Source organism: Xiphophorus maculatus, chromosome 1, assembly GCF_002775205.1.
Source record: "Xiphophorus maculatus strain JP 163 A chromosome 1, X_maculatus-5.0-male, whole genome shotgun sequence".
Classification (NCBI taxonomy): domain Eukaryota; kingdom Metazoa; phylum Chordata; class Actinopteri; order Cyprinodontiformes; family Poeciliidae; genus Xiphophorus; species Xiphophorus maculatus.
Window position 1 is genome coordinate 11,903,189 of NC_036443.1, and position 25,733 is coordinate 11,928,921.

At 36.7% G+C, this 25,733-nt stretch overlaps 1 protein-coding gene across 2 annotated transcripts in view; it reads right to left on the reverse strand.

The window, feature by feature from the left end:
- The window catches only part of LOC102220967 (contactin-4-like), a 91,841-nt gene that overhangs the window by 2,836 nt on the left and 63,272 nt on the right, over positions 1-25,733 (reverse strand). For both annotated transcript variants that reach the window (XM_023337692.1, XM_023337683.1), the window contains exons 12-22: positions 18,878-19,005; positions 12,887-13,062; positions 10,339-10,456; positions 8,928-9,086; positions 8,603-8,752; positions 7,144-7,214; positions 5,075-5,309; positions 4,644-4,759; positions 4,243-4,429; positions 3,020-3,132; positions 497-665 (exon numbers count right to left, since the gene is read on the reverse strand). In XM_023337692.1, coding sequence (XP_023193460.1) covers positions 497-665; positions 3,020-3,132; positions 4,243-4,429; positions 4,644-4,759; positions 5,075-5,309; positions 7,144-7,214; positions 8,603-8,752; positions 8,928-9,086; positions 10,339-10,456; positions 12,887-13,062; positions 18,878-19,005 — 1,622 coding nt within the window. The remainder of the gene's footprint in view (positions 1-496; positions 666-3,019; positions 3,133-4,242; positions 4,430-4,643; positions 4,760-5,074; positions 5,310-7,143; positions 7,215-8,602; positions 8,753-8,927; positions 9,087-10,338; positions 10,457-12,886; positions 13,063-18,877; positions 19,006-25,733) is intronic.

Below are 25,733 nucleotides of genomic sequence, written 5' to 3' on the forward strand. Positions count from 1 at the left end.
TGAAGACCGTGGAAAAGCTTGAAGAAATGACACTAGCGAAGCAACAGACAGTTTGGATGAAAAGCAAACATCCACTTTCAGTTTTAAGTGCACGATGGAGACCAGTCTGCTACTTGATCATGTGTGGAAACGCTACAATTTTAACGGCTACTGTGTGAGAAAAAAAAAAGTTTTGATAAAAAAACAAAACCATTTAGCAGGATTTACTGTGAAAAATGACTCATATAGAAGCATGAAGTAATTTATCAATTAAATGCAACTGTGGGATGTGTTTAGAGAGTTTTAGGGGATGTTCACACTTTCATCAATGAAATTATTCAGTCACTGTCTTTCTGTGTAAAAACAGAGAATAATAAGCTACAGAGCAGCAGACGAGAAAAACATAAAATAGAAAATCCCTAGAAACCAAAGCACGACCACAGTAATTTGAATTCATATATTAATAATAGTATAAACATGCATTTTAAAGAGACTTTTATTGTGATCGCTGTCCTACCTTCGACTTTGGGAATGGTAATCTGGCGACTGCTGATGCCCTCCCCTCCCTCGCTGAAAGGTTTAATTTGGATGACATAGTCTTGGTTGGTTGGGAGTGACAACTCCAAGGAGGTGTTGTTGGTCTCCACCACGCTAGGGCGGCTGTGTTTGTCCTGGCTGTACATCACCTATAGGAAACAGCGTTTAAATGTGTGTGTCATGGCTTCACGTCATTCCAGGCACTTGGCATCAAATAAAGGGGTTATATTAATGTCTAGTAATCAGATTTAAACAAGTCTCTCAATCGTACACTGCAAACATTTGCAATGGCCTCTTCGGTGAAGCTGTGAAGATGCAGTCTTATGACAGTTCATTAATCCGGACTTTGTAATTACTGCTTGTGCTACGGAGGCTTTCTCAGTTTTACCACCCGCTGGGCTCGGCTTACTGTAGAGGAACTCCTTATTGTGATAAAACGCTATCTGGATCATCGACATTCAACAATATACATATATAAGTCAGTTTCCCTCCTGCTGGAGGACTCTTCTTGTTAAAAGACAGTTCCTTTCCACTGTCACCATATGCTTGGTCAACACCCAGGATTGCTGCAACGTGAGTAACTCTTTGGAACTGGCTTTTAACTACGGGCTTTGATAGTAGTCTGCCATCATTAATATTGAGCTGGACTGTATGCAGTTGCTGGTGACAATATGATCGTATTTTACTAAAAAGAATTTAGTAATAAACCTGAAATTAGTTTGAACAACTTGGATTCTACTCCTGAATATTATTTATTTAGGAGTAGGTATTGTAATAAACTTTAACATTTTCTTGTTGTTGTTGTAATTTGGTGCTAAGCAAATTAAACTGAAAGATATTTAACCAAGAACAGAACTGTCACGGGTGGGGAATGAAAACAATTTTTTTAATCCACTCACTTGCAGATATAGATAATTCTGAATTGATTAATAAATGTCAATTCTTCATCATCTTAGTGCTTTTTCATAAGCTAATATTGATGATGAAATGCCTTAAGAATCCTAGGCTGATAGAAATTTCTCATTTTAGACCTAGGAAGTTTGTACAGATTACAAAGTGGATTTCGGGAATTTATATGTGATCAAAACTCCGAGATAAAAATAATGTTTGTCACATTTTAATTGGGATATTGATAAATAGTTTTCCTCCTTAGTCTGCCTTCTGGTTACTTAATTTTGTTCAAGTTTGTTCGTGTCATTTCTCTGTTCTATTCTTATTGTTATCACAGTAAGTGCATATCTTTAGTTTTCTCCAGTCTATGTCACATCTTATAATAATGTCTAAAGTCCGCTGTGGGTGAATTCTTGCTTTTCTATCAGATTCCTTGATTAGCAACTTTTTTCTTTATGTAAAATCACTCCCCTGCTCCCTATTCACTCTGCATAAAATGCTTCATTGAATCCTTATGGAGGTGTCATTTTCTACAACATTACATATTCCACAGTTAAGCAAACAAACTGCAATACTTAAATGCTAATGTGTTTATCATATATAATAAATTACTCCCCTGGGTTACCTTGAAAAGAAAACACTTTTCTTATTTATTCTATGCTTACAAAATGCTGGGGCTTTAGAGTAGACAATATTTCGTATTGTACATCAATATTTTGAAGTGAAGATGAGCATAAATCCTTTTAGTCATAAATATTTTCTGGTTTCTTGCTTTATCATGAAATACTTATCTGTCTTGTCTTTCTAGCTCTTGCTACTATGTCTCGGTCTTATCTATTCCTGCCTGCTCTGGCCTCACGCCAACCCCTGCCTCCCACTGCTGCTCCCCATGTCTGCCGTTTCTAACCCCACTTATGTCACCGTGGTTGTTCGCCAGACTTTAAGCATCCAATAATCATTCAAAAAAAAAATTCTCCCGTTGTTTTTCTAAAGGTTTACAGCTGTATTTTCCTGTGCTTAGCTTGTGCAGGGCTGATTTTTTTGTGCATAACCTTTTGCTGCTTGAGTTCAGATGTTGCCTTTTGAAATGCCACTTGAGTCTCTTGAGTTTCCTTGCTTTTGTGCCCCAGTGAGGTCAACGTATGTAATGTATTAAAGGACGCTATTAGATCAGCTGAAGATTTCTTTAACATGAGAGTTTAATGTTCTGTGTAAGGATGTAAGAAGGAGAAAACTCATGGCTAAAAATGAAAATCATATATTACTAACGTGGAGCATTTAGAAAGGAAAAACAACCACCTAAACATACCAGCTATTGTTAATATTACGAATCTAGGAAACATTCCCCATCTCTTTAAACAGTTACATAATGATTTGTTTCAGTTGTTTTCTAGTGATGCTGTTTTGAAGAACATAAAGGTATTTACAGGCTAATGCAACTACACAACACACTAATAGTCTTAAAAGTGATGTAAATGTAGTGATGTAAATGTAGACTTATAGTCTTAAGTAGACTATAGGTCTGTATAAAACTATGCACTCTTAATCTTGACTGTGATTCCTCCTAGGTGGGGCCTCTTTACAGCACAATGTGAAACTCTCCACTTTTTACCTTGTATCCCGTGACTTCGGACTCGTTCTCCAAGGCGTGTACCTGGTCCCACCTCAGAATGACTTTGGAGTTGGAAGTGTTCCACATGATCTTAACTGGGGCTTGACTGGGAGCTGGAAATGGACGACAGGGTGTGGCATGAGTGCAAGAAGAGAAGCAACAAGTGGTTGAATAAATAAGTAACCCAGATACACAAGAACTTGGCGACAGTTTGTAAAGCCTCTGTTAGTAGTGATCTCTGCTAGGAAAGTATTCTTGAAGGGGTGGAAAATTTTCAAACATCCAACATCAAATAAAGCTAAACATGTTTAAATCTCACATCTCTGACTGAAATGTGTTTTTTTTTCTTTTATAATCTGCCCCACAAGGTTCTATTGAGCATGCATAAATATTTGTGCATATGCTTATGACACAGTAATGTACACTGCAGGACCCATTAAGTATGTAAATGGTGCATTCAAGGTACAAGAAAAGGGGAGAAAAAAAATCCATCTTTCCCCAGACTGATGAAACATGCTGACAGTTAATGAAACAGATATTTACATATAAATCTGTGCACACAAAAAATATTTATAACACTGACTATGCATGTTCTGAGGGTGAAAAATCCCTCATTGAGTTTTTCAGCTGTAGTTCACTTATCTTAGGAAAGAATATCAATATCAATTTACGTCCTGAATTATTTATTTGAGCTGCTCCTTTTCTGTGCCGGGATAATTATACAACAAAGAAATTCAATAGACTTTTAATCACTATTATCACGTATTATAAATTTTTTCAAGAAATTATACATACAGGCTCCAATGTATACATACTGTACATCCCCATCAATATTTTGGTTTAGGAGAAGCAATGATATATTTTAGAGTGCATGCATGATTTTGACCCTCTGCATATTAGAGAAAACTGATCAATTCAAATCTGTGCAACCAGTCAAATTCAATGGAGCTGTTTAATAATCCCCTCTTAGAAAAACACTCTTTTAAGTATAGCTGCAACACACAAATTTAGTAAAATATCAGCTGACGCAGAGAAAAGGCTGGCCGTAATCTTCCTACAGTTGGTGCTGACCAATTTCCTCAATCTAATGTGTGCTCAATAGACTCTGGCCCTAAAGGTAGGGTGAAATGAAGAAACAACAAAAAAAGACAGGAACAAGGAAAATACAACACACAAAAGGACATTTCCATTCGCCAACAGCATCTTTAAAGTGGAATCCTTACGTGGTTTCTTGGTCGTGACATTGACTGTGCTGCTCTGTGGACCCACTCCGGCACTGTTATAGGCCCGCAGGGACATGTAATAGGTACTGCTGCCCTCCAGATCCCTGATGAGTACTGATGTTTTATTCCCCTCTGTTCTGACCACACTGGCTGCATCCGGCTTTTCCTTCTCTCCCCAGTAAAGCAGCTAAACACAAAAGATGCTCGGGTTACACTTCATCGGTTCGAGTCTATTATTTTAACTCCTGCCCTTGTTGCATGAAGTGTAAAACAATTGATTTTAAATAAGCAATAACACAGGAAACACAAAGAGAACTCCTCGTTCTTAAACAAAAAAACATAACGCCAATTCTGTCTGCATCCTTTACATGTCAAATTATGTGAGCATCTGCTGGCCTGACCTCGTAGCCGAGGATACGTCTGCGGCTGTTGCTCCACGCCAGCGGCTTCCAGGTGACCTCCACTTCGGATGCTGAAACACTCCTCACCCTGAGCCTCACTGGAGCTCTGCTGGGTTCTGAGGCACACATGATGCTTAAAATTACATGCATTCTCTACACCCACAAACACAGCATGACTCTAAAAAAATAGTGCAGCTAAATTTCTTTTGTTCATAACTGTGTGCAGAAACACCCTTCCTTTTTTTGGTGTTGTATTTCACATACAAGTGAAATAGTATTACAAGAGAATGGGGGTTTGATGCTGCAGAAATACAAAACTGAAATACCAATTTCAACATTTGGAAATATAATAATTTGTTAATATATTTTTGGACTGTCTGCAGAGGTGACTTCATACAGTCTTGGAAGACAAGATGCTTTATTTTGCGCACCTTCTTCTGCTGAGTAGATGGTAGTAACCGGGCTGAAAGGTCCTTCGCCCTTGTTGTTGTAAACGCCAACTTTGACTTGATAAGGGGAGAAGGGAGGGATGGTCTCGTTTTTAAATACGTATCTTGAAGCATCAGGGGACGTAACGGCAGCCTGCATCCAGCCCTGAGCCCCAAGTGGGCGGAACGCCACCACGTAGCCGAAGCCCGGACCACCCTGCATCTCCTCAGGAACCGGCTGAGCAGGCAGGAGATGACAGACAGAGGACTCATTACAAACAAGCTTGAATGACAGAATTCAAAGAATTGTATGTGTACTGCAAATGTAATGCTGAATGAAACAACCAAATCTGGGATATTTTGCTAATCCTGCCAAGTGTTAAATACGGATTAAAGCAGTCTTGAACTGATTTACCTAAAAGAGTTTGGTAAACAGTTTGGTTGAGATTGACTCATGTTTAGCGTTGAGGCCAAAGTGGCTTGGAAAGAATAATCTATTCTCTGGCTTACAGAAAAAGCAAACATTTGTTTTAAAATTAATTTTATGGTCCAAACTTTGCATGGTCAGTCTGGTCCAAATTTGAAAAGATAAATGAGCAAGAGGTGGGAACTTTATAAGTCCAAAAGGACAGTGAAGACAAACAACCACACACGCATTCACAACAAAAGATAAATTAAGATGGCATTTAACTTAACATTCATGTTTTTGAAGAAAACCAAAGTATCAACAGCGAGCCTCCACAGAGAAAAGGACTTGATTCAGCGATATTCTTGTTGTGAGGTGACAGTGCTAATAACTGTACTGCTGTTTAGCCCAAATGAGTGGTGTTTATTCAGCCTTATTAAAAATTATCAGTAAAATAGCCACCATATCATTTCTTATAAAAGTTTCATTGACAAACATTTGAATGTGGATGGCAAAAATAATATTCTACATAAACCCAATAGGCAAAACATGATGACCACTGAATTATTCTTATAAACTGTTCATTGCATCACCAGCAATTTGGTGTATTTTAGGTAGCGGATGAACATTTTGTCTTTTAGCAGATGCTTTAAAACCTGAAAAAAATTGTCAGGATTTGACTCGAGTTTGATAAAGCTCTGGTAATGACAAGACAGCTGCAGCATGGCATCTCTAAAATTGCTCTAGTGGGACAACCGAGATCAACATCAGCTCATGACGCATGCTGGGAGTGTAACAGATGAAGTGCCAAAAGAGTTCAGGACAGTTCTGATCGAAAAGTATGAGAGGTACATCACAGTTTGGGACTGCAGAACCATCAGGTTGGAAACAGTATTCCTCCTTAAGCAGGAATATTTTCCCGGCAACAAATCAAACCAATGTTTAGACATGTTTTAGGGATCACAACATCAAGTCTAAGGTATTAACTTGGCCTCCAACTTCTCCAGCTCTGAATCTGATCAGATCCGATTTGTTTGCTTCACAAACAAATCAGTTCCCTGGAAGCTCTGACTTAAAACCTATAACACGTAAAGGATCTGCTTTGGTATCTGGGTGCCAAGTACCAAAGAACACCTTCAGGGTTGGTGAAATCTCATCAGGTTGACGTGTAGTTCAAAAAGGTGGTCTAAAAATGAGGCTTCTGGTCTCTAATCTAATTATCTAATCCAACAAACCGGATCACAGGTTTTAACTCTGTGTTTTTTAAACAATCCAAATTATCTCCCCGAAGCATAAATCAGCATTTGGTACAGAAAAAAACACAGCACTTTGAAGAGAGAAGTGACAGGAAAACTAAATGCATGAGCTACTAAGAAGAATTAAAACAGAGCAATCCAAGTCAAGTTGAAAATGTATTCCTCACATACTCCAGTCTTCTAAACTGAAATCAAAATACAAAGGCATACGATAAAAAAACATGAGTGAAGATTACTTTTACATCAATCACCACACAATTACACTTCATTTGCAAATTCTCTGTCTAACAACACAAGAATAAAAAAATGATCATAAACACACAGCACAAGTACAACCTAATCAAACTACTAGAAACCAACTAAAACCATAAAAAACATAAGTAATATTTGGTATTTATTTGGATACTTACTTCCCATGTGATGACGAGTTCTGATCGTCCTCCACCACCTCCACTCACCCTCGCTGGAGTCACTCTGGGTACTAAGAGGTCAAAAACATTTAGTAAGTTCAGCCAAATTCTAGAATTTATATATGAAATATGAAGTTTTTCAATATTGTTGGACACAAACAAGTGTTGAAAAGAACGTCAGATGGAAAGCTGACACAGCTAAAACCTTATTTTAACTATTTCTGTTATTATTTCTGTCACTTACACGACATGAAAGGCTTTGTGCTTATATGTAATCAATAAAGTTTCTAATGACACATCCGTTTGAGGTGCATTGGTTGATACGATGCTATTCCACTGTCAGGTATATCAGTACACAATAAAATCTGAGGACACAACAAACAAATAAGGTTTCCTCAGACACAACTCAATTATATTTGTCTTTTTAACATGTGACATTTTGTGCACTTCCTTCTTATCCTGCCCCTTGTTTTCTGGTTGCTAGAAAACATTCAAGAACCTGAGCAAAATCAAGCAGGAATGGGTGGATGTGTTCCTCTTTTTTTTTGAGTCCTTGACATTTATCTGCATGTCATGCTGTTTGTTGACTGATTTTATTTGTGAAAACAGGAAGCGTTTTGGTATTTGTGAATTTCAATAAAAAGCCTTCAGCTCTTTTAAAGGTACTGAAGCGAGAGTTGATGAAAAGTGAAAGAAGTCAGAGCACTTCTCAAGGTTTATTTTCCTATTTGACTACCTGTGAAATGTGGAACTGAGCTTTACATCATTCTTCCTACTTATAAATTCTTTAATATTCAAGTTCCATCTTAAAATATAGATATGATCATTCCACATATTCCCAAGAGCACTTTGCTCCCTACTTGCAGACTTATTAGGAGTTCTTGGAGTTTCTAAAGGTAGAATCATATATCAGGTTCCTTTCTTATGGCAGCAGCTTACAGGTTTTGACTGTAATGCAAACCAACTTTTAAAAAAGGCCTTTTTTCCAACCTTTTCTTTGAGAAAGTAATGGTTATAGGCTTATGTTATCCTGGGCTTTCTCAATATCTATTCTGTTAAAGGTGTCTTTACTTTTCATTTATATATTACTGATATCTACTACTTTTATTTATTTTTTTGAGTTCTTTATTTGATACTCTTTGTTTTCTTTGTCTTCTTAGCCCCCAAACAGTTGAAATAAATGACGACTATTCCTGAATTTGGCTTTGCTGAAGGTTTCCTGTGAAGCTCTGCGTCACTTTAGTATGATTCTGAATTTGACTACATTGAGCTTAGTTTTACTGAGATTCACTGAACTGAATTTAATTAATTTGTTTGATTGATTATTTCTTCTTCCTACATAAACAAAATTTCCTCTGACTATGTCAAACTGTACATGTAGCTATTGATGGTTGTTGTTTACTGGCCATCAGTCATGTAAACATTTATCAGCAGAGAGAGAAAAAAAAACAATCCATACGCATTTCTTTGGTGCGGTTCTTCTTTGAGGGTTTGCTGGGCTCTCCTGTTCCAACACTGTTGGTTGCCAAAACTCTGAACTCATAATCCACCCAGGGACTCAAGTCAGTAACCGTGGCCGAGAACTGTTTCCCCTTTAACAGCTCTAGGACTGAGAATCATAAGACAAAGATCTCATCAATACACTTTTTATTCTCATCACCTCACTATTAGTGTTGTAAAGAAATAATAACCATTACATCCTTCACTTTTAAATAAAACGTCTACATATTTAAACTGTATTTCTCAGAGACCTAAAGAAAATGTCTTCAATTGCATCAGCCTACCGGTGGCGACGGTTTGCCATCCAAGAGAGAAGGGTGTTCTAGCCTGGATGGTGTAGCTGAGGAGGGGACTGTGGTTGTCCAGCCCTGGCCTCCAGGAAAGAGAGGAGGTAGTCTCAGTCATCTCAGTGACCTGACAATCCAAAGGTGGGCCTGGAGGACCTGCAAGGATGAATAGTTACACTTCACTCACACAGAAGATGCGTACTGCAAAGATTAACGAAGACACGAGGAAGAAGACATAAGGCATGGAGTGGGTGGGCCATGCTTAAAGCTGATTGAACAAACAGATTAGAAGAAAGGGAAATTAAGGGTAGCAGCTCCAAATAATTTTCAGCATCTGAAGTACAAAAAATATCCAAAGCCAGTCAAAACTCCTCTTTTATTCTTATTTGCAGTTCCTGAAATGTATTCATAAGAAGTTTCCTAATGTAGTGATTATTACTTTGTTTCACAAGTATTACCTAGACATTGTAGTACACTCTACTGGTACTATCAATTGGTCTTAAAAATTATTAAATTCAAAAATCTGTGACTGTTTTTTCTGGTGATTAGCTTGTGTGACATGGTAAATGTCTAAGCAGGCAATATGGGAGCAAAATTGTTTGTGCCACAGTCTTACATTTTATTAAAAACAAAAGTGAGGCATGCAAACAAAAAAAGGGGGGATAATTCTGTGAAAAAGCACTTCATGTCCACTGTAAGGTACAGTGAATGATCTGTGTTACTAAGGCCCAGGGGATCCATGTTGGAGCAAATGGTGGAATGAAACATCAGGATATCTTAAAAAGAACTCTGGCGGCCTTCATAGGGAAGAGTCATGTATTATTTATTTATTTACAAGGATCAAGATTGAACATTTTTGGCTTAATTAAAAAAGAAGTGGTTCTGAAGAGGGAAATTCAATCTTTTTCATGGGCCTTTCTCAATTCACAGACCAAGAGCCTTTTAAAAATGTGTTTGTCAAAGAAGATTTAGTAGCACATACGATTATCCTCCAATCGTATTTGCTACAGAAGAAATATTTGCAATATTGCAATATTGATATCAGAAGGAAACAACAACTGTGCACTCTGGGCTTTGTTGGTAGCAATCTTTTCTGAATGCATAACTTTTCCCAATTCAATTATTGTACTAAATGAAACGCGTTTGCGTGTGATGGTGTGCGGGGGTGAGGGTGTGTGTGTGCGTGAGAGATTATGTTAAGATAAGTAATTAAAGATGGGTGCATTTCAAGGGATTTTAAACAGCTCTACTGGGGGTGCCTTTAATCGTGGGTGTTCACATCTGATGTTAAAGCTTTTAGCTCCACTCTTTATGATCCATTTATCTCGGCCAACTGAGTGTGCTTGCTTGCACTGGTAGTTTTAAATCTTTTTTTTTTTTTTTTTTTTTGGTATAGGAGGATCCTTACCTCTGACGACTACATCTGTAGCAATGGACACACTGTCCACCTTGGTCTGAACTGCACAGGTATATTTCCCAGCATGACTCAGTTGGATGTTCCGGATCATGATGTCACCTGCTGAACGCTGTAGACGGAGGTGTCAAAAATACAATACATGGTAAGTAAAAACAGTAAAAAGAAAAAAAATATAAAGGAAACCAAAAAAAAAACATTTAATTGGCCAAGTCATGGAGTTGCAAAAGTGAATAAAGGGAATAGATAAAGTAAGTGAAATGTCAAAGCAACTTCTGGTCCTGTTCTGTTTATTTCATTAAGAAAAGGGAGAGAGATGGCACTCATCCAGGGACATTAAATAACCGATTACTGCTTTCATCTTCATTTATAAGGGCAACGTTTTGTGAGGAATTAAAAAGCTTCTTTCAGCTCCATTTCTTTTTATATGCCCTGGTTTCTTTTAGTCTACAGAAAATCACTTAATGCCAAACACACGGTTAACTCTGAACTTTAAAGTTACAGCTGATATAAAGTTGATGTCTTATCTCCGAGAAGTGAGAAACTGTGAAGGGAGAAGCGACACTGGAAACTACTTTGATGTAAAATCAGGGACATTTTATGGAGATAAAAATGCAGTTGCTCCCAATCCTTCACTCTTTGAAAAACACCTGCCATCATTAAAGTAACAAAACTTGGGATAGAACAGATTACAGATCTTTCACTTTGACAAACTTAATATATGGCATAAAAAGAAGAAGTGAGTAGTCCTAGAGAAGTCTAAATTCGTCTGTTGAACTTTAACGAGAGGAAGACGGATAAATGTCACTCCTTGTCCTGAACATATCTCATCTGCATTAGCAAAATTTAGGTGAATAAAAAATACATAAAATACGCTAAACGGAAAATCAAACATCAAATTATATCAGATGATCTTTTATTACCAACAGAAAAATGGAAACAAACCAGGATGGAGAACCTTCTGGATGGAGGTAATGTTGTGAACAGCAGAGGAGGAAGAGTGTGGTTTAGCCACCCTAATCAAGGTTTGATGAAAAGGTAAAAATAACATCTATCTATTCTAATGTATCTGTTTTGAAAACATTTTCATGTATAAAATGTATTTTACTTAACTGAGAAAGAAGCTTGCAAAAGGATGCATAACCTCTTTCAAAGTTGTCCAGATTAACTCTGTGCCTGCTGTCTCTTTAAGCTCTTGCTGCTGCCAATCTTATTAATTGTCTTTTCACATTTTATAACATCATGCATGTTTTGAATATCTCAAAGACAAAATTAATCAACCAGACATTTGCTGCTAGAAAATACACATGGAAAAAAAAAATATTCAGGTCATGATCGCTGCCTGACTAGCAATAGTAAACACACGGTAGACACCCTGTGTCACTCAGTTGCATAAAAAATAGAGTTTGAATAAAAAACACAGATATAGACTATTTATAAAACTCCTGGTGTTGTTCAAAAAAGGCTTAGTATGAAAAGGTGAGCAAAAATTCTTTATCCTTTAGTGAGACTGAATAAGTGGCAGAATGGGATGAACTTCCTCTTTCACTAATGAAGGAGGTGACTGTACTTCACAAACTGAGCAAACAAGACTTCTTTTATTTTGTAAAGGAACTATTAAATAAAACCAGGATCGATCCTCTTAAGCAACCTTAGAACATTTACTCACATTTTGAAACTAAAAATGAAAAATCTAAACAGATGCAGCTGTTTCTTTTAGCCATTCAATTGTACCTGCCTGAAAAATCTCTTCAACCTAAAAAACAGTTGCACTGTATAAATTATGTGTAAAGATCAAAAATATGTTTTGAATATATCAAAGTTTTTTAACAAAGGACTGTGAAATAATTTTGTTGGACTCAGAAAACGTTTATATACAGTATGTGCAAGCAGTCACTATAATCAAATGAAAATATATACTTTCAAGAAGACAAAGTGAGCTTTTTATTTTAATCTAATGAAAAGTTATTGTCAGCTTAGTAGAACATAGCTCTTCAAATGGATTTTAAAGCAAAACTGTGAGCATAAGTAGCTGTTTAAAGTATATATACACAGATCAGGCATCATACTGGTTATTTCTGCAGCTGCTAGTGGGAGGACTCTGTAGCTGTTCTGATCCATAAAATGAGGTCTAATGAAGGAAAACGGGAGTGAACGTCTTACAGGGCCATGGGTAAAAAAGGTTTGTTGAGTCCTGTTGGTATTAAAGGCTTTCCCATGTGGTCCGATCCAACCGAAGAGCTACTGTAGCTGAAATATCTGAAGAAATTAATGTTGCTGCACATGCATCAAAGTTTGTTGCATATGTTTCTGCATAGGATCAGACTAGTAAGGGTTTACAGCCATTTATGGCTATGGACTCTTTCAGCGAGACCTCGACTTACAGGACTTGAAGGATCTGCTGTTAAAACGATGCATTGGCAGATACAACAGCACAAAGTTAAATTGTCCACAGTCCAGGCAAACATAGTTTGTGTTTTCCTCATGCATTACACGGAAGACACTCAAACGAGGGCATGCAAAGATGCATACATGGACTCACCCCACCGACTTTTTCAAAGTAGGCCCCTTGACTTCCAAAGTGGATGACCTGCTCATTGAAGAACCAGGTGAACTTCAGATCTAGAGTCGGATCGTGTGAAACCTGGCAGGGCAGCACAATGCTCTCTCCAACGGTCACATCCAGGTGCCCTGCTGGACTCGTGATTGTGGTTGCCTCTATAAATAACAGAAAACATTTGCAGTACATAAATCATTAATAACATAGTAGTTTTTTTTTTCTTTTTCAGTCTGAATAGCCTCCTGTACACTGACCAACTAGCTACCATGTTGAGCAAAACTGTGATTTTGTCTTCTCCCGAACTCTGATGAATAATTAAAAAAAACAAATCTCATCTTTTGATCTACTCCGATGTGAGGTGTTAACAAAAGAAAACAAGTCCTTTTCGAGTCTGACAGTGACCTCCATTTGCATTTGTTTCATCAATATACACAAAAGCACGGTGGTAAAAAATAAAAAAAGCATTTAAAAACAAAAGAAAAACCTCCAGCTACTTTATAATAGATCAGCTTTCAGTCTGTAATTTGGCTCTGCTTGTGGGCAACAAAAAGCACCATAATTTCCTCCTCTCTGTGGTGCCCGTCAACATAATCTTTGGTTGTCTCAGCTGGATGTCCTATTCAGCACTAGTGCTGTGCAGAGAATTCGTCCCATCCAGAGGGGCCTATACACCTGTCCTTTGTGAATTCTGCAGGCATGTCATAAGCATCTAATGGACAGCCTAGCAATGCAATATGTCAGTAGAAGTAAAGGTCTATATTCAGCTCTGTCAAAACAAGTTTATCTCACAGCTCTGGAGGAAAAGCAACTGCCCACTACATTTTATTCCAGGTGAGCCTCGAGAAAGTTTGGCACATGCGGCAAAAATGAGAGGAGCAAAACTTGTGCAATGAACGACTGCTGTTATACTGTAAGCTGTGGTGTGCTGTAAAGTAGTGTTATGTCATGATCTTTGAGAGTTTGGTTGTGCTTTGCTTTATTTAGGTAGTCCATATCCGTCTATATACCGCTCCTTTTTCCTCAGCTTGGTCACTTGCCTTCCCTCAAAAGCTGCATCCTGTTTATAATCAGCCACCTGCTCCTCATTTGCTAATCAGCTCTTCAGCTTTTTTTGATTTGAACTACTGCACATTAAACACACTTGCTTTCATTGTTTGACCATTTTAATTTGGGCACTTTTACAAGAAGCACAAGTTATTGTAGAAGAGTAAAACAGTGATATGCATTATTTCTCTGAGTAGACTTCCCTTTTTCGACTGATTTTATTGTACTTACTGCACAGTTGTTCACGCAACCACACTGGCATTATGAAACTAAATAAGAGAAAAGTGGTGATCAAAACATGCTAAACAGAAAGAGTCAAGATATCTAGTTGCAATCTGGTTTTATTTGTGCTGATCAACGATTTATCAATATATTGCTGGTATGACAGGGGGAGCATATAGTAAACACTAGACCGTTTTTAAATTCTATGCAAATTTTTCATATGTTTAGTGTACAAAGTAGATTTATGCATCATTTGTCCATCAGTATAGATATATATTATGTTTTTCTATGTTGCAGCAAACTACTTGTGCATGTAAAGTGTGCAGAAGAAAAGAGTAAAACAGGGCTTCTGTTTGTACCCTTAATCCAGAAAACATGTTAAAAAGAACCACCAAAAGGCATGTTAATAGACCAGTGGTGTTGACTCTGCTCTTTAGAAATGCCTAAAAAATCCCTTGTACTGCAGTATCTGATTTTAATAAACTGCAATCTTAAAGAAACCAGGCAAGACTATGAGCTACTTTGAGAAACAGTTATGAATTAAACATTGCAGGAGGAATAAGATAAAGAGTCTTGTGTCTTACTTCCAGAGGCCACTAACAATAAGTGGTCTCTGTTTTACTTTCCTTGAGTAATAATTACAAAGTGACAAGTTCCTCAATGTCATTTCAAGTGAAAAGAAAATTGCTCTTTCTCCAAATTCCATCACATTATTAGGTTTGTAACCTTGTCTGAGCTTTGGCAATCCTAACAAAGACGGCATTCAGCGTCTGACAAGACAACCACCTTAAGCATACAGCCGGATCAGAGCTACTTAAATCTATTAGGATTTTCCTTTCTTTTCACAATGTGCTACTTTATGTTGGTCTATCACATTCAGTTTCAAAAAGGTTAATTGAAGTTTGTGGCTGTAGCAATACAGGATGTGAAAAAGGTCAATACTTCTCTGAAGTACTCTTAACAGCAAGAGTTCTTTGAATCTACAGAATATGCAAGGACAAAAAAAAAAACTAGTTTTGGCCCATCTGTCTGACGGGCTTTTATCATCACTTCAACGTACCAATCAGCTGTTCAACAATATTCCAGTCGCTTTTCAGGTCGACTAAAATGACCTGAAAAGCACCGCGATCTTTGAAAAGCTTCCTAGCCCCCATGTACTTTATCAAGACCCCAGAGCTGCTGCATTCAAAGGGAGCCAATGGACTGATGCCAAAGGCTACTGTAGAGCATGTCACAAATACCTACTCATTTTTAGACTCTAAACAGAGAAACAGATAAGAAAAGAGATTGTTCAAAAAATAGATCTAGTTTGAGTGTTTCCAAGAGTTTTTTCAAGGACCCCTGAGAAAAGCTATCATCTACAGATTAGAAACAAGTTGTGCCATAGATCTCATAAGAACAGCTTGAGTAACAGCAAAGTAGGTGAAAAATAATAATATCCAAATACCTAACTATAGTTTTAGTATCAGACATTGGCACATAGCAATATTTGTATTAGGTATGACAATAAATATATGAAAAGATCAGGAAGTGACTTTACATAATACACTGACATTAAGAATTAAATCCCAAGAGAACACTTTCTCAAGTAAACAGATGTTTACATTAACTGGAAACCACACATTTAGTTACTGTGACTGGAAATCAGTTTCTTTGATGTGAGATGGTGTGGTAATAAAATAATGTTTCCAAGAGAAAGAAGCACATATGTGACAGATCTTTTAGAGAGTGCTTTTTGGAAAAAATAACTCTCTTATATAGTGTCTTACAGATAGGATAAAGCATCAAGTGGTGACTGGAGGCATCAAAATAAGATAAGAGAGTCAGAGGGATTCAAAGTTTGGGCCTGATAAAAGGACATAAAGGAAACAGAAAAACAAAGGAGTTTCTATGTTGCTTGGATGCTGTTTGGTTTTGCTTGTTTTCTCTGCCCCTTAGGAAGTAAACATAAATAAATTATTGGTAAAATAGATGTGTTCTTTGTTTCTGTGTGTGTGTGTACATCTGCTGGGACAATCAGGTGACTCCTAGGGCTTATTATGTAGATTCAAAAACAATAACAAGATTTCAGGGCTTCGAATGATTGCTCCCAAATAGTAGTAAAGACAATCACCGACATTTCCTCTCGCAATATCTAAACATCAGTGTGTAGCAGCTGATCCATGTTTTTCAAAATCAGATTTCAGATAAATAGATAGCTGGAAAAAGTTTTTTTTTTTTTATGTTCTGAGGTTAAAAAGCTATTTGAACAGAATAAAAGAGATGGGAAGGTTGAGGATGGCTTGAAAGTGAAAAGATGTCAGTAGTGAATTCTACATATAGTGTATGTATTTGTTAATGTACAATAATATACTTTTGTTGTTTTCTTTTTGCATATACTTTTATGCTTCTATGTTTGTTTGAATCTACATGCCTCGGTTGCCTTTACTTTGCCAATTGAATTTACAATTGAAGATTTCAATTTATTATTCAATTTACAAATGAATTTTCTCACTGTGGGACAGTAAAATGTATTTCTATTCTATTCTACATACAATTATTTTCAACTTCATGTCCCTTTTGTGCATTTAAACATATCTACTCCAAAATGGTTAAAAAAGCAATAGCTTTATTTCATCTGATGAATTAGAATCTCTGTTAAATGATTAAAAAAAAAAAGCACCAATTAGGATTTAAAACAGAGCATGATGACGCATCATAAAGTTTTTCCTCTTTTTGAACTTTTCCTGTCTTTTTGGCCTGCTCTTCTACTCACCAGATAAAAATCTTATAAGATTGACAAGACAGACAGGGAAAAAGTAAAGTTGTCATCTGCAGCTAAAAGATGGAACCTAAAATAGCAAACCCTCTAAGGCCTTTGGGTTACAGCAGCATCTGACTGCAATCCCCCGCTCAGTGACAGCTCAGACTGGCTCTGTACTCCAACAGCCTGTGGCTCCGCTGTGGAAACCTAAATATCCACTTGCTGCGCTTTGTTGCACGCTCAGTTTGAATGTGTAACAAATCAATGCAAAAGACTGCAATGGAATGTGGTTACTGGAAATGTATGTGTCTGAGGCTTCCTCTGCGGTGGATCTTATTTTCCATCTTTTTTCACCACAATAACAGTGACACTGGATACAACAGTCTGCTGTTGTCTTGATATGCAGATTTCTGTCAGCATTTTTCTTTCTAGTTCCTTTATGAAAGGAGGTGTAATATACGCAACATCCTTTCCATTTAATCCGTATGTTATCTTTAGCTGGAGGTACCATGTTTTGCTTTGCTTACCGTCTCAGCAACAACATAGGTACAGGTCACAAAGGTCAGTTTTCTCAGGACCGTTTCACAGGCATCCTTATGTTTTCTCGTGTTAGCATAAATATTTAACATTGCTATTTGAGTCTGTTGAACAGAACCTAACCCACAGATGTATCACAGTAATCAAGAAGTGCATTGAGGCAGCTGCACGCTCATTCTTGAATATATACATGCAAATTAACTGCAAAGGATAAGTAGTTAAGTGGAAATCAGTTTCTATGATGTGAGACTGTGTGCTACAAAAACAATGTTTCCCAAGGAAATGAATATATCTGCTGCCCTGCCTTGTTACCTTCATACACAAAGGTTATCTTTACCGCTATCAAAATAAAATTTGGGGAATTTAACTAAATAAATGGTGCAGTTTGTTATTACCACCCTTGATCATTGCATATGCAGGAGTCAGGGCACTTATTAGTTAACTAACTAGTTCATACACATTGGTCCAACACTTTTGATGTAAAAACAGAATGAGTGTAATATCTGTGAAATTGCTCTGCAGGACACCACAAAAACTAGGGCACTCTCCATGCAAATGGTGTGCCCAGAACTCAGTGCCTTTTTTTAAAGGACTAGATTTGTTGCAGACTGAATGAATATGAAGAACAGACATTAAGGGAATATTGAAATTACTTTAGGGTGAAAAAGAGAATGAATTTTATTATGTCTGGTTTTATTTAAAAGTTGCAGTGCTGGGTCCAGGTTTTTTAGCAGTCATAAACTATGCAGCTCACTAAGCATAACAGGCTAGTCTTGTGTCTCAAGGAAGCTCTCAGATTAGTGGGGAATTCCCAAAATGTGTGCTGTCACAGTGCATTTTAGCCCAATGTATTATCTGTCACAAACAATCTTAAAGTAATTTAAATAAGCGTCAACATAAAATATCAGCAGAGTGTTTTTTTTTAATTCTAAACCACATGAACCAATTTCAAGTGGTTAAATTGTTGTATAATGTATGTACATATCTAAGGTCAACACCAGTTTATTGACAATATCAAACCAAATTTATAGTTAGTTTGATGCTGGATACTTGTTGAAATGCTATGCATATCGATAAAACTAACTGTTTTTTTATTTACAATTAAATAATGTAAAAATTCATATTTATGCTTTTTTATTTGTTTGCATTGATTGAAATAGGACCACATCAAACCATGATTGGTCTTTACGTTTTCTAAAGCACAATTTAATTTTTAATATTCATTTAAATAGGAGTGGTCGAAGATAGAAGATATAATATAGAATATAGAATATAGAGGTTCTCCCATCCTCTTTTCAATAAAATAGGTGTTGTGAATTTGTTTAGTACAATGTTTGGACACATGCCTGAAAACTGTAATATGGGAGTAATAATCAGCAACAGTCAGTAAGTAAATGCAAAGGTATCAAATCAGTTCAAGAACTTACCTTTAACAAAAAGGCTTCCAGAGCTGCTCGCTACTCCAAACTGGTTCCTGGCTACACATGTATAGATCCCAGCATCCATTTTAGTGACATTGGATAACCGCAGGCTTCCGTTATCCAGCACCATCATTCTGTAGGGATCAAAACACTACATATTACCATCAGACTCCATGTGAAAAGTGGAATAAGAAGTTCAAAGTCTAAAAACAGCCGAAGCGGTGCGAGGGATTTTCATCAGGTTGTGTGTCAGCTTGATGTAAGCTGAAGCTCTGCGTGAAGTGTTACAGTTTGATCTGTCACCCTCAAGTTCATAAGTGAAGAGAGAAAAAAAATCATCTCATGGGGCAAAATTCACATCTTGACTTCATGACAACAGTGACAGGGATCCACTGTGCATATCAAAAGTGCTGAAATTTTTGGTTTAGTACATAGAAAAAAAATATGATACAAGTCATACATATTTTCCAAGACTTTCAAAATAATATTTAGAATTTGTTATTTACTTTCGGTGACATGATGCACCTCTTAAAGCTTCAGGGAAATGTAACTGTTATGCTTTGCGGCTGTTTTAGAAGGGATGTCATTGAAAAAGATTGCAATTGTGGGTGGAAATAGCTTTTAAGGAAAAATGCAATTATTTGTTTTACTGTGTTTTTGTTTGTGCAGGTGTTCAGTCAAGGATGAAGTAAATGAAAAGAAAACACTTAAGAAGATTAGGATCCTCGAATACCCGGGAAAACTAAATGATTTACGAATTCAAATGTTTTAGAGAGGTGCAGCTGACTAAGGTAATTAACTGCTTGATTGTGAAAATGCATTCTTTTACCATTTGTAAAAACCTGAGTCCATACTGAACAAAAAGATTAAAATAAAATCCCACCACTTTCATTCCTGTAGATGGTGTCATTAAAACACAGTTATTCATATATTGCTCTCAAATGAAAGTTCATCACTTGTCTAGTTTAACGCAATTAAAAAGTACTGCATTTTATTACCTTCGGTTCACTTTTACAGCTCTGTTGTCAGTACATTCCAGCTGGTTTTAAACAACATACTTTCCTTCATCTCTTTCTTTTTGAACTTCATGATTACTAAAAGGAATACATCACTTCCTAATCTATTAAATCCTGGCAGAAGAACTGCTCTGTTTGGTCATTCTTTTTCTGCAGTAGGAAGGTTAGTTCTGAAATGTCAAAGGTTAAATGATTACAGTTTGACTCTGAACAGTTTAATTATTTCCTTACATTGCTAAGTAAATCAATATGACACATTGAGTCTATTACAAATATTGAGCCTCTTATTGCTTTATTTATTGTATTTTTACTCCTAAGGGTAAAAATACAAAGTAAATCTTTACAGACTGATTTGGGCTTTTGATTTTAAGTACAACTTTCAAAACTAATGTTTTTTTCCCCCCTAATTGTTGGTTAATATGCGCTGCTATATTACTCTCTGAAACACCCAGACAATAAATGCTCGACTCCACCAGCTGCCACTGTGTCTCACAGCAGGCACTAGGGTTGCCATGTTTGACGGGTTACTGGGGCATTGTACAGCCATGGATCACAGGAAAAGAGATGAGACAGTGCCAATTTAAATGAGATGTAAACAAAACAGCAAGCTTTTCTACCAACAAAGAACTCTTTATTGAGAAAATAATACATTCAAATGCAATCCATTCACAAGCTCAACCTTTTAAAGGAACTAATCAGTTCTGTATCTGAAGCTGATTGCTTATGTTTAATTTATTAACGTGACTGTTTTACATACAAAACTGTTTGTGCTTGACTCCAAATCTGCTGATTTTACCTCAACAAAAACTGCTTGATAATGTCCCGTTTATAATTCAGAAAACTTGCTGGGTTTTTTTCTCATTTTAGTTTATCTGAGTAATATAAAATATATGTTTTGTACATGGTACAACTTTTGATATTTTAATAGTATTTTTCCCAGTGATATCTCCAGTTTTATATGTCTGAGTTGTTTTGATTTAACAGACAAACTTTACAAACTTGATAGACAGAAGAAGAGGAATCCTAATGAGGAGGTCCCAATTGTGATATTTATACATGAAAGATATTAGGAGATTATTATTTATCACAGGTTCTTAGCTTTGAGTTAAATAATAAAGAACATAGCTCTTATTTAAACAAGTGTAGGTGTTGCAAACATTTTTCTGTGCAGTTCGCAAATCTTGTCCAAAGACAAAAGGAGTTTTGTGCCAAGAAAACATTTTTTGAAAATACTTTCCAAAGTAGAGGTTTTTTTACTCAGTATTTAAAAAAAAAAAATCTCTACATATAAGATGATGTAGCAACCTAGCTCCTGCATGCAAATAGTCACAGTCTTCATTTCTAACCACAAAAAAAGCTGCTTAATGGCATTTTCTGTGTATGGTATCCAATGATTTTGATTATGTAACTATTAAATATTTTAAATATGTAACAAAAGCTTCTGACTAAGAGGAACTAGAAAACTTTCCAAAAAAAGTGAGCTACAAATGTTTTGTGAGAATCTTTAGTCTATCACTCCTTTAGCAATGCTAATGTTCGTCTCTCTCTGAATTCCAATGTGTTTATTAATATTTCACCTACTTTCAGCAAATTGTTTGAAATTGAGGAAATGTGCGGATAGTGGTTTTATTACAAAGAAGAAAAAAAAATTTAACAAAAGTATTTTCTCGGCAACCTCTCACACAGGGACTTTTGGGACTTCATAAAGAATCAAATACTATATTTGATTACTTAACGGCCAGAAATATCAAACAAAAAAATACCAATATGTCCTGTGGTACTTGGCCTCTTTAAACCAGAGAAATCTGGAAAATGTGTTTAAAAAGGGAATTAAAGGCAACTATAACAATGGCCTGCCAACGGATGGAAAAGGAATGCTGATAAAAAGGCTTAAAAGCATTTCTGATTATTGTTGAATATTTAAGGAAGGGTTGTGGAGTTCTTCAACATCAAAGAAGAGCTGTTTTACTAAAAGCCTTGCAGATTTACAGAAGCAGAATTACAGAATTAGTCAGTCAAAACTGCCTGTACCAATTCAGACATAAAAATTACCTAGACAGGCAATAAAAAAAATCCCTCTGTTAATAGAGAGTCCCACTGTGTCTTAAGCTAATAATTAATTTGGCAAAGCATCAAAGGTATTACAAACATGTGAAATCCAATAAAGTTCACAAGAACAAATCAATATTTCCTGATGTGAAACAGCTGTTCTGCTGAGATTCTAATTTTACAGTCCTAATTTGATCTTTACCACATGTTGCCTGTGTCAAAATGCAAAAATTAAAGAAAAAAAGTATCACTTAAACATTCACGGAGTAGGACATACATTTGTTAACAGCTGTATTACTTAAGTGTGCAATATCCAGCAAAATATCCCCTCACAAAATCCGCCTCTGGAACTCCTTCCAGCCAGGATACTTTTCCTTTCATAACTTTTTGCACTTTCACATATTTCTAGGAAGTTTTAGTCATTTTCTGAACATAGAAGTCAATTTCAGCAAGGAGGACCTCTGTTCAAAATGCAGCCTAAAGTCTTTCCGCATGTAGTTTGAACGTTCTCCATGGGTATGTCTCAGTACTCTGGGTACTCTAACCTCCTTACGCACACTAAAATCAGGACTTTTAGGTTAATCTAATTTTCCCTTACGTATGAGTTTGTGCGTGGGTGGTTGTCTGTCCTCTGTGTACCGTTGCCCTTCAAGGAAAAGCGGGTATGGACAATGAATGGATGGTTGCTATTAGAATGACGTCATAATTAGCAATCCTTTACAAAGAAAATATTGTCAGTGAGGCTTTAAGGTCCAGCAGGATGAGAATGTATGAAATAGGCTTTACTCTATGTTCTGTGCTCTCTAACATCGTCAAACAACAGGAACTGTATTTTTTAAACCATAACTTGATTAACTTTTTTACTGGTAATTGCACCTTGTCTTACGAAATGGATAATCTCCATTCTCCTTCCAAAATGAAATACTTACTAGAAACTCCCTTGTCATTGTTTAAACTGTAAATGATAATGGGGGTTAAGACACTTTTTAAAAATATAACTGTTTTAAAGGTGCCTGAACTCATCCTTTTCTTTAAGACCTCTTTTAGGGGAGGATGGGCTTTTTAAAATGATCACGAATGACCTGTATTGCTTTAAAGGATGAAGAATTAAAGTACATTAGTCTTTACAACGTCGCCTAGTCCCTGCGGAGCCGGACGTATTTTCTCCTAAGTGAACTGAGGGCTTTCTTTGTAATGGGCTATAACAAAGAGTTATGGATATGAGATGTCACTGGGATAAGGCTTGCCAATGAACTCTTGCAGACGACAAGAGCTACAAAGAAACAGAGAGAAGGATGTGTGAAGAAAAATATCTTTCAGAAATGCGCTCACTTAGATTCTTTTTTTTTTATTATTATTTTTGAAAGGCTGCTCCAAAGCAATTAAGGTACTGGTGAAATGTGAGGGGTACATAAAAGCCAGGGTGGTGTGACAGAGTAAACACGCACTTTACCTCAACCCTTTGCTGGCCCGCCATTAAAAGTGAGCTATCGGCTGTAATCTAAAAGTCTCTCTGCGGTGTTACAAAAAAACCAAGAGGCTGTAAATGAAAACATTATTTTAACCACTTCAGAAGAATTGTGTAATTAACTCAGTATATTACAAACGCCTCACAATTTTCTAAAGTGCTGCTTAAACGCTTCAGTTGAACTGCTGAATCTGTTTCTAGTAACACAACTGGAAAATTTCCACCTCACAGTAGGAGGATTATAAATTGATTCATAATATGACAAAAGAACAGCACAGAGTGTTTAGCACAACACTCTTAAACACAGTGGTTTCATCTCGGGGTAATATTCCGGAGCTCTATTCCTTATATCCGTTTCCCAGTTGCTGGCAGTGGTCAGCAATGAAATTTAATTAGGGTAAGCGCTTTACCGCTAACCTCATCACTTCCTGCATACTGTAAGTGCCGAGCATCCCCAGGAATATCTGGTTATACGTGAATTGGATATGAGCTGACTTAAGTATAGTCCCGGCATGATTTTATTAACTAATCGGATACCGCGTTGTTCTTAGATGATTTGTTTTCTTCTATCTCGGAGGCTTGAAGACATTATCCCTGGAAGATTAGAAAGAATTATGGGTACTTTAGCTAAGCCAGTAGGATGGATCAGCACTGTGCCACCGCTGTAATGGTTCGGGAAACTGCCTCGTTTCAATGTAGGGAAAGTAAATGCTAACAAGCCAGGAAAAGGGGAGCAGGCAGGCGAGAGAAGTTGCAATAATGTAAAATCCGAACATCCTGCATGCGGCTCACCCACTTCAGGGCAAGGGTGGGATATTAAATCTCATATGGGAAATCTTGCTTTTATGGGTGTGATTGATATTGCACGCTGCAGCTTAGATGCATTTTCCTTCCAATGCTTTAGAGGCTGATAAATCTGCAAGCTGGGCTACACATTTAGCAGACATTTTGGAACATATAATCCTGTGCCTGATTCTGCTGATATCCCGTACATAACACATATTTTGTCCTGATGGAATTAACGAAACACGATCGCATGTTCAGCTTCCTGAGCATCTTGTTTGCCAGGTGGAGGTGAGAGATGACTAAACCTGTGGCACCCCCGCTGTTCTGGAAGATGGATATACCAGAGGTTAGATGTGGCAAAGCTGCCGAGGCTGTTGAACAATTAATCCCATATCAAATGAGAAATATGCACCCCCGCCAGTTTCCTGCATGTGCCAGCTGGTGTGCTCTGCCTCTCGCTGGTTTATTTCTGCTAAAAATAAGAATGTTGTCAAACACAATATGAGTCATTTGCATAGACAAAAGAGAAACTAGAGCAACAATTATTGTGCAGCTGCACTTCACGATGGTTCTGTTTCTACAAGTGTAATCTGGTTGAAGTTTTGAATCCTGTGAAAGAAGATTTACATTACGGGAGGATTTCACTGGAAAACTACTGAGTGCTGCCTGTTGGCCTGACTCCTTATGTGTTTGAACAGGTCTTTCTATTAGAGATCCAACAACTGGAAGTCAAATAAAGAGTGTTCTTTTTGAATTGCCCTTTTACCATTTCCGGAATTAAAACCTTGTTCATTTAAGTATAGAAATAAAATGGTTTCAGATTTTGAACATCACCATGGCAACATTTTGGATGGTTAGTGTTGACGTTTTAAAAGGAAGCTGACATTAAAATCATATTTTGTGACCACACTAAACTGTGTATTTTATGTCCATTACATACAATCTGAGTTGCGGATGCAAGCAGAAGGCAGTAAAAGAAAAAAGAAAAAAAACAAAAAACGAAAAAAGAAAAAAAACAACATGTAAGTTTCCCCTATCCATAACTAGTTTTGCCACTCACTAGTTGTGAGGCACTCTACAGATTACAAACAGAACATTAGGCAGCTAAATAATGGCTAATTTCATGTCTATAATAAACAGTAGAGTTCATTATTTAAATGTTGTAGCCATTTTCAATTGTCTAAACATTTTCTGCAGACTTCTCTTATGCTGATGCCCTGTTTTGTTTTGTTTTCATAAAATTTGGTATCCAAAATATATCCCGTATGTACTGTATATTGACATTTTGAAAATATACAGATATATTTTTTTTAAATTTTATGTATAGATTTATTTATAAGGGTCCAATACTTTATATGGTACCCTTATAAAGAGTCCCATACTTTATAAGGGAACCCTTATAAATGAATTCAGGATAAAGAGACATACTTATGCTGCAGGAAAATAATTATTTATAATTACTCCGTTCTTAGAACTATGTCTTCAGCTTATAACACATTGTGCATATGTCTAGAACGTTTTTCAAAAATGCTGATAAAATTGA